Here is a 9,996-nt window from a genome sequence, read left to right as displayed (position 1 = left end):
ATGAAGTTCTTATTAAGCAAGAGGAGAAAGGTAGATGTGAGTTGGAGGCTGCTATTTCCAATGGAGACATGGTGCTTGCTCAAAAATCTAGAATCAGATGCTGAAGGATCAAGACAGGTGCTCTAAGTTTTTTTTTTTCAGAAAATCAGGCAGCATAGAAATACTAATAATGTCACAGCGTTACATGAAAAGGGTGAGGTGATCACTGATACAGCTAGGATTAAGGACATGTTTGTTGAGTATTATAAGTCTGCTTTTGCCAATACGCAACCTGTTTCTTGTGAGCCTGAAGCTAAATATATCAGAAGATCTCTAGTTGCTGAGGAAGTGAATAGCTTAGAAGATATTGTTTCCAGGGAGGAAATGAAGAACACTGTTTTCTCTATGGGGCCTGATCGTGCTCCAGGTCTAGATGGGTTCAGCGCAAGATTTTTTCAACATTTTTGGAGTATAGTGGGTGATCTATTCTCAGATGCTGTTATTCATTTCTTTAATCATCTTGAAATGGGGAGAGGGATTAATAGCACATTTATAACTTTGATTCAGAAAAAGACTGAGGCTTTAAAAGTTAGTGATTTTAGACCAATTTCTTTATGCAATACAATTTATAAGGTCATTGCAAAAATTTTTTCTAATAGACTTACAAGTGTTTTGGGTAGAATCGTAGGCAAAGAACAAATAGCCTTATACAAAATAGAAGGATTCAGGACAATATCATAATGGCTCATGAATTGATGAGAGGCTTTGGTGCTAAAAAGGCAAAGCCTAGGCTAGCTTGGAAGATAGATATATAGAAGGCATATGATACTATGTAATGGTCCTTTCTGTTTAAACTGATGCAATTGTTTGGTTTTGGCAAGAAATGGATCCGTTGGATTCACAAGTGTATAACTTCAGTTTGGTTTTCTGTTGTTGTCAATGGATTTCCTTATGGTTACTTTCAACCTAAGAGAGATCTAAGGCAAAGCTGTCCTTTATCTCCTTTGCTTTTTACTCTAGTTACAGAGTATTTTTCAGGGATGATGCAAACTGAGGTTCAATGTGGTAAGGTTATTCCTACTGAAGCTGCAGTTCAAGCTGGCATTCCTATCACTCACCAGTTCTTTGCTGACGATTTGCTTATTGTGGTGAGAGCTAATTTGGCTACTGTTTTTACCTTGAAAAAAACATTATTGCAGTTTGAATATACCTCTGGTTTGGCAGTGAGTAAAGAGAAATCAGAAATGTTTCTTACTGATTCTGTTAGAAGAAGGTCTACTATTTTGAGAACTCTCGGTTGTAAGAGTGGGAAGCTTCCTTGCACTTACCTTGGTTTACTAATTTCTGATAAAATGCTCCGAAGCAGGGATTGTATTAAGTTGGTTGAGAAAGTTATTTCTCTCACAACTAGATGGAATGGCTTACATGTTTCAATGGCTGGTAGAGTAGAGTTAGTTAGAGCTTGTATTCTTCCTTTGGTCCTATATTGGACTTCTGTGTATTCTCTACCTGCTGTGGTTGTTAACTTAATTAAGAGGAGAATAAGGAACTACATTTGGGGGTATGTAGAAGATAGAAAGAAATTACATGGTATGAGATGGAATAAGATTACTGCTCCTAATGAAGAACGTGGCTTGGGGCTAAAAAGATTGGTGGATATTAATATGGCTTCTAAGTGTTGTCTCACTGGGGATTTTTTGTTATCAAAAGATAGAATTTGGGTGGCCTGGTTCAAAAAAAAATATCTCCAAAAATCCTCATTTTGGAATATTATTCAGAGGGATGTTGATTCATCTATCTGGAAAAGCATCGTTGCAGTCAAAGATGTGATCAAAGTGAATTGCAAATATAGAATTGGTAATGGTCATAATATCAAACTGTTTTTGGATCCTTGGTGTGAAGGTAAGTGTTTAGGTGAGCTATTTAATCATAGAGTGTGAGTTCCCTTAGCAGAAATAAGCATTATACATTGAGTGATTTCATTATTGAGGGTCAGTGGGATGATGAGTTGCTGTTGAATACTACCCAAGATCTGATTCAGTTTTTCCATACTTATAGAGTTGTTGGGGGAGAAGATCAACTTAATTGGGTTTCTATTTTCAGTTTTAAGGCTGCTTGGGAGGCCTGCAGAGGTCCTAATCAACCTATTTACTGGGCAGGTTTGTGTTGGAATGGAGGCAGACCTCGATGGTCGGTTTTTTTAGTTTTGGTGCTGCAAAATGCTGTCATTACTCATTCTTTTTTGCAAAACAAAGGCTTCTCTGTTGTTTCACGATGCTGTTTGTGCTTTAGCAATGTAGAAACATTGGATCATTTGTTTTGTAATTGTCCTTATGCTTGGGCTGTGTGATCCACTATGTCAGATATCTTTACTTGGAATTTACAGAAAGCGGGTGATGTTCAGGAATTGGCTACGGCTTTTATACAAAAGTTCTGAGGGAAGAAGAATAAATTTGGGAGGATACTTTTTCACTACAGGAATGTATTTCATTTGGAGAGAAAGAAATAAGAGAGAGCACAATGATATATGTAAAGTTTCTTTGGAGTTAGTTAAGACTGTGATTTGGGAGGTTCTTGATGTTATGGGGGTAACACTTCAAGATGTCTTGTAATTTTCCTTTCTCTAGATCAGTGCTTTTTTCGCCTTCTTGGTAAGGCTTTGTTTTGTATGTAAAGGTATGCCCTTACTTTATTTCCATGTATTATAATATTTATATTTATAAAAATCCTTCAATTAGGAAGAAAAAAAATATATATATTTAATTTGATAGTGTAGGTTCGTATTTGATTTTATTTCAATTTATTATTATTTATATATATTTTTTATTTTAGTACATATTTTTCTTTCTAGTTTTGTGTAAATAAAATAAAATAAAAAAATAAAAACAATTGATCTCCCATTGTATATATTTAATTTTATTTTAGTATATATATTTCTTTCTAGTTTAGTATATATATTTTCTTTCTACTTTAGTATTTTTATTTTTTGTGTTAAAAAAATAATAATAAAATAAAATAAAAAAAACAACCAGAGATCAATCCATAGCCCAAGTGAATTGATCCCTAAACCACGTGGATCTTTACTTGTGCATTTACTTTCTCGTCACATAGTAAAGGGGCCATTTTTTTGTCTAAGGGCCTATTTGGCATGTGCTTTACTTTGGTGATTTTGTTACAGGGCTCCATTTCAGGGCCAAAAACATGTTTGGTAGCACTTGTTTTGTTTTAAACAGTACAAAAATATTGTTTTAAACAGTACACAATTTGGGCCCAAAAGTGAAACACCGAAACGGTGTTTTTTTGTTGTTTCTGAACTGTAGCCCAATAATAAGCACTGTAGTGGTTGAAGTAAATGGGTCTAGCACTGTAGCGGAGGAAGTAAGTTTAAAACGCGTTTGCAACATTTGGCCCGATCTTTTCTCTCTCCTCTAAAACCCTAGAGAAGAGGCGACTGCGATACTGTGAGTACTCTCTCTATCTCTTCTATTTCGCTCCTGTTTAAAGTTCCTTTGATGTTGCTTTACTTCCGAAAACCTCTTTCCCCAGACAATATCCATTTAAAGGACCATCTAGTTGTGGGTCTGCAACACTTCTATTGTATTAAGGATTTCTTTTTCTGGCAGGCTATTTGTAAGTTTTTATAAATATACATAGATATATATATATATGTATGTGTGTGATTGTGTGTGTTCTCCAATATTCAGCGTCTTTCTCTCGTCTGCAATTTCATTCTAAGCTGGAACGAAGGTTATTCGAAACCAACTCCTTATGCATATCTTGCTGCTCTTCATTATTATCTTCTCTAATTTTAATTAACATAAAATTAAATTGTATGACTCGTTGACTCTGATTTCAAGTCCTATCTATTTTTGAGGTTGTTCATGTTATGGAAAATTTGCTTCTTTTGTATATGTATTTATGCTGACTCGAATATTGTAGCGATTTGATATTGGGGAGGTTCTATTTGTTCATGTACTTGATCTGTGAATTACTTTTCTGAAATTAATTTTCATCCAAATTGTGAAATTATCAAAGATTTTTTTATTTGAAATGTTTTGGTTTTTGTTTCAATTTATGAATTTGGCACTTCAATTTTGTTTGGCAGAAAAAGAATTTGCTTCTTACACAATGGATCAGTTACACCAGAAAATGAAGAAAGAAATATAAACAAATAGAGTCCTATCTATATATGAACGATGAGTAGAATTGATCCATTTTCTTTTCGCAATTTTTTTTTTCCATTGCTTGTCGGGGGCAGGAAACGGGTTAGATTTATGAATTTCTTAAAAAGAATGCTGAAATGGGCAAGGTTTTATATATAATTGGGTGCTGCTTCTTACCAATTTTTGTTTTTCAATTTATTGCTTATGCTACTTGGGTGCTGCTTATGCTACTTGATTGTATTCTGTGATGGTTACGATTTTGGCATGTGCATTCTTTATTTTTGTATGTGGATCTAATAATGATCTTGAATTCTAGTTTTGATGCGGAACGGAAAGCTTCATCTTTTTTAAAGCGGTCAAGATGCCTGATTTATCCTATTAAAATTACCACAATTTTTTATTTCTGAAATAATAAATTTATTGGGTGCTAAGTGGTAAAGTTGATACTCTATACTTGGATTTGTGCTGTGCAGACTGTGCTGTTGATATTGAATTTAAGCCGAGACATATTGTGGGGCTGAGGGTCCTATTTAGTCCTTGTTGTTTTTGTGGGATGCGTTCAAACTTTTGAATGCTTTCTAATACAATGGTACTTATAAAAAGAAGGATATTTAATATAAGCCGATGAGGTCTCACATTTTGATGCTGATGTTGAGTCCTTATAATTTAAAGCTATGAAACCCAGGTTCATTATGTAGTGTTGTGTGCCTAACCTTTCAAACGTCCAGGCTTTAATGATTTGGGGTCCCTTATGTTCATCGATTTGCAATTTTCTCAATGGAATTGGATTGATCCTTGGATTCAATACAGATCTATCTACCCAATTGCGGCCATATAAACCACAACATTCTCTTCCTCTTCGCAACCGTTTACTCCCCCACTCACGGTTTCACAGAGCCGCATAATTGCCCTCTACAACACTCGATTATTCGCTCTCTTCTCGTAAGAGTATAACCCTCTTCTCTCTATATATATATATCTTTATATGTATATATGCATGTGTATGTGTAAAATCTTCGTTTGATTTATTAGTTTGCACCAGAGTGCATCGGAACTTTTCGTTCCTCGTTACAATCATGTTATCATGATTTTTTATCCGAAATCTTTTTTTTTATTTTTGAATTTTTAGACATCTTTATTTCGTTTAAATTAGTTTCTTGATTTCTATATTGATTTAGGTATGGCTAAATCACAAATATGTGACACTCTGTGGGTGCCAATTGTGTGAGGAAGAATTCATTTACCAATTTGGGAAGAGAGAATTCATGACTTTGATATCATTTTTTATGATTGATTGCAAGATGGTCTTGTTATAGTCACCTTTTGTCTTTGGTTCAAATTCAAGATCAATGGTTAACTTTAAAGATGACAATGGTTAGCTTTGTAATTGTTTAAGAACTTAAGTATTTATCGGAAATTTGAATACTAGATGATATATGCGTGTTTATTGAATTGCATGTAGAATATTGAATAATTTTTTTTATAATTTCAGGTTCGGAATCGTTTGGGTTTGAAGAGGTTGATTTTGTAAAATTTTCAAAGGTAAATACTCAAAACTTGATGTGTACATAACATACAGTAAGTATAGTATATATAGTATAATAAATTATTGTATTACTTTCTTTAATTTTATCTTCCATGTTGTACACTTGTACACCCTTACTATGAAAAATAGAAATTATTTTAAAAAAAACACTTATGAGAATAGTGATTTATATTCATCTAATCTTTTTGTTCAGGAGTATGTGTTATTTTAACTAAGTGGGTTATCTAGATAAGGTTTGGCTTGGAGAACTGTTTCGATTCCTATTATTATGCACCTGTTATTTTTTAATTTTTAAGCATAAATTACACTCATTTTCATCTTTTTATTTCTGTGTAGTTAGATTGTATCTATTGCTTAGTGTTATGATATAATCCTGTTTAGTTTACCACTAATGTTTTGTGTTGTTCTTGATTACCCATAGTTGAAATTGTGTTTCTTTATTTTTTATATTTTGATTCAGTATTCTTTATTAAATGTGTGAACTTCTCCAGCACTTATGCCATATTAACTATATGTACGTTTCCTAGGAACTAAATAAAACCTAAAATCATAAGCTCTTTCTAGCAAATGTATAAAAGGGGAATAAACATATTCTAATAGTATAAACATTCATGAATCAGTAGTTGTGATAGAGTAACTTTAATACCATCAATAGTTTTTCCTAGTTTAATATTATTTTTTTTTGTTATTAATTATAGTGTTGTTATTAATATGTTAGATGAATATGAATGTTGAGAATGTGGAACAATGCGGTGATTCTCTCACAGTTGAAGAAGTGGTTGAAGTTACGAACGATGGAAAATTGTTATGGGATGAGTCACTCATTGAAAAATTCATGAATATTATGGTGGAAGAAGTTAAGGCTAATAATCGTAGTGGCACAACATTTAGTAAAAGTGGTTGGAGTAATTTAGTCAAACAAATGAATGTTCAAACGGGGAGAAAATTTGGTTTAACCCAACTTCGGAATAAGTTTAATGGTTTGAGGAAAATTTATACTGAGTTTAAGAAATTATTATCGGAGACTGGCGTCGGATATAACCATGAGACGGGCATGGTTATAGTTGAGGAAGAGAGATGGGACAGGTTGTGCAAGGTTAGTAATTTAATTATTAGTCATAAATAAATAATAAAATCTTGTATATTATTGGTTATGTGGTTAATATTGTCCCAAAATTTGTAGGTTGTTACGAATGCAAATAAGTATGAAAAGTATGGATGTAAGCATTTTGACAAGATGTCGACTATATTTGGGGACACATATGCAAGAGGGATGCATGCCCACCCATCCACTACAGCACCACCCACAACCATTTTGCCCACTCCCAATGATGACGATGATGAGGAAGAGGGTTGTGAGGTCAGTCCCCCACCTTTACGTAAAGGTAAGAAAGCCAAAAGAGATGCTTTATCTCCTGGTATAGCTGCACTCTTGTCAAACATGAATGAGAATTCTGAGAGGAGAGCTGAGAGAATAGAAGCTGCAATAGAGGAAGCAGCTAAAGTATCTTCTACTTCTACTCGTGTATCTTCATGTGAGAAAGGAGATGATGAAGTTCTCTCTCCCTCAAAAAAGGATAGAGATTATGAAATGTTTGACGCCTCCATGCTCCTTTTACAAAAAATACCTGGAATTGAGATGGCCCAATTCGCTAAGGTATCGAAGTTATTACATGATTTTGAGAAGTGGCAGAAATTTTTTCTTTCGGCACCTGAGGATGTAAGAATTGGTTGGGCACTGAATGTTTGAGTTTTTCTTTATGGATGATTGTGTTTTGTGTCATCGTTTAACTTATTACTATCTCACATTTGGATGACTGTAATAACTTAAATACTTTTATTATCTCATATTTGGATGACTATAATAACTTAAATATTTTTATTATCTCACATCTGGATAACTGTAATAACTTAAATATTTTTATTATCTCACATCTGGATTGCTGTAATAACTTAAATACTTTTATTATCTCACATTTGGATGGCTATAATAACTTAAATACTTTTATTTCTTGGATGCCTGTTAGTACTGAAATACTTTAATACCATTATTTAAATGTTTGTTTTATTATTTAAATGTTTTGTTTATTATTTAATTGATTTGCTTATTAACTTAAATGCTTTGCTTGTATTAAATCTTTAAATAGGGCAATGGATGTGTGGAACAATATAAGAAGAATAATTCAATTATCTGACGATGAGGAGGATAATGAGAGTGTTTTAATATTTGCTGCTCTTTTAGAAGAGCAGAACTTCTATCAAAAGAGGCGTTGTAGGGATTCCATTTTACAAGGGGAAACATATGTTATGGAGATTTTAAACGGTCATAGAGAAAGATGTTATGAAAATTTTAGGATGTACCCTGAAGTTTTTAGAATATTGTGTAGTACCTTGAAAGGTATAGGGCTGAAGGATTCTAAATTTTTAACTGTTTATGAACAAGTGGCAATCTTTTTGCTCACTTTATCTCATAATCAAAGGAATCGTGTTGTAGCAGAGAGATTTCAACACTCCACTGAAACCATTTCTAGACACTTCCATACTGTATTGCATGCAGTATGTCAGTTGGGCACCCATATCATTACCCCTCCTAATTTTTCTGTGATTCCGAATAAGATTAGAGAGTCTTCTAGGTTTTACCCTTACTTCAGGCATTGTGTGGGAGCTATAGATGGAACCCACATTCCTGCAACTCTGCCAGCAAGTACACAACTTCCATTTCGTGGTAGAAAGGGTTATACCACACAAAATGTAATGGCTATATGTGACTTTGACATGAGGTTCACATATGTGCTAGCTGGGTGGGAAGGCTCAGCTAATGATTCGAGAATCCTAAATGAGTATACTGAAAATGAGGCAATGAACTTTCCAGCTCCACCAGCAGGGAATATTTTTTTATAAATTCACTTAATATATGGTTAGTTTATCATACTGTATATATCTTTATGTATTCTAAACATGGCAGGTAAGTATTATTTGGTGGACTCAGGGTATGCCAATAAGCCTGGTTATTTGGCCCCATTTCGAGGTCATACTTACCACTTTCAGGAATACCGTAGGACTAGACAACCTCGTGGTCGGGAGGAAGTGTTCAATCATAGGCATTCATCTTTGAGAAATATAATTGAGCGATGCTTTGGGTTATTAAAGATGAGATTCGCTATTTTGAGGGCAATGCCTCCTTATAAGTTTTCAACACAAGTATTGATTGTAATGGCTTGTTGCACATTACATAATTTTATCAAAAATCAGCATCAGCCTGATGACATATTTGATGGTAATGATCTTCCTCAAAGTGATGGTGAAGATGATGAGATTGTTGAGCATGTGCCTTCGGCTCAGCTTCGAGAAATGGATTAATTGCGTAATACTATTGCTGATCAGATTTGGAATTCTCTTCAGCACTCTTGATCCTTCTGAAGGTGATGGTATATTTTTTCTTTTATATGTAATATATTTGTTGCTATTGTGAGCTTGCAATATATATATGTAATATAAATATTTTTTGCAGATATATAATTCAACTTAAATGCTATTATTGCAGATATGAAGTGTGTTGATGCTCTCTTGAAGGCCACATGTGCTGTTATGAAGATGATGTGTCGTTACCATTGTTATCCACTTTATGAACTTCTTATTAATTTTTAGTGACAACTACGTATTGTTAATGCTTTGTTCCAAACATTTTATGTACAACTTAAATGTGTTTAATTTGTTGGTTGAATATTTCAGGACTTGTAAATGTTATACACTCTATTTCAATTATGCTTTCAATTGAGTTTGTTTTTATTTTAATGTTGTGTTGGACTATACAGGTATCAGGATAATAAAATTGAAGCAAGTTATTGCAAAGAACTTGTAAATAGGTTATTGCAAATTTTTTTTACAAATGTTGACTCTCATGTAGTATAATAAAATGTGACTAGAGATTATTTATTTTTAATATTGAGTTGGACTATACAGTTATAATGATAATAAAATTGAAATAGGTTATTGCAAAGAACTTGTTAATAGGTTATTGCAAATTTTTTTACAAATGTTGACTCTCATGTAGTATAGTAAAATGTGACTAGAGATTATTTATTTTTAATATTGAATTGGACTATACAGGTATAATGATAATAAATTTGAAGTAGGTTATTGTAAATAACTTGTAAATAGGTTATTGCAAAAATTAATATATATATAATTTGGTGGGAGTTTACATTTTTTTACAAAAGAGAAGGCAAGAATCTATATTTTGGAGTTAAATTCCCACCAGTGCAGACTTACAAGAGTCGAAAATTATTATCAGAGCTGTGTAGTATT

The 9,996-nt window shown here is 33.1% G+C and overlaps 1 protein-coding gene across 1 annotated transcript; it reads left to right on the top strand.

The window, feature by feature from the left end:
* The first annotated feature begins 7,839 nt into the window (after positions 1-7,839).
* Positions 7,840-8,589, top strand: LOC132266279 (protein ALP1-like). Its single transcript, XM_059767132.1, has one exon. It carries the CDS (start codon positions 7,840-7,842, stop codon positions 8,587-8,589), a length of 750 nt encoding a protein of 249 aa, XP_059623115.1.
* Positions 8,590-9,996: the final 1,407 nt, after the last annotated feature.

This window comes from Cornus florida, unplaced genomic scaffold, assembly GCF_030987335.1.
Source record: "Cornus florida cultivar Cherokee Brave unplaced genomic scaffold, ASM3098733v1 CherokeeBrave_3.0.0_Hap2_Chr07, whole genome shotgun sequence".
Lineage (NCBI taxonomy): Eukaryota > Viridiplantae > Streptophyta > Magnoliopsida > Cornales > Cornaceae > Cornus > Cornus florida.
Note: the sequence above shows the minus strand (reverse complement) of the source record. Positions and strands in the feature narration are given on the sequence as shown.

Excerpts from the sequence above, each read along its gene's own strand:
- LOC132266279 (XM_059767132.1), top strand. The coding sequence starts at position 7,840 with ATGGATGTGTGGAACAATATAAGAAGAATAATTCAATTATCTGACGAT.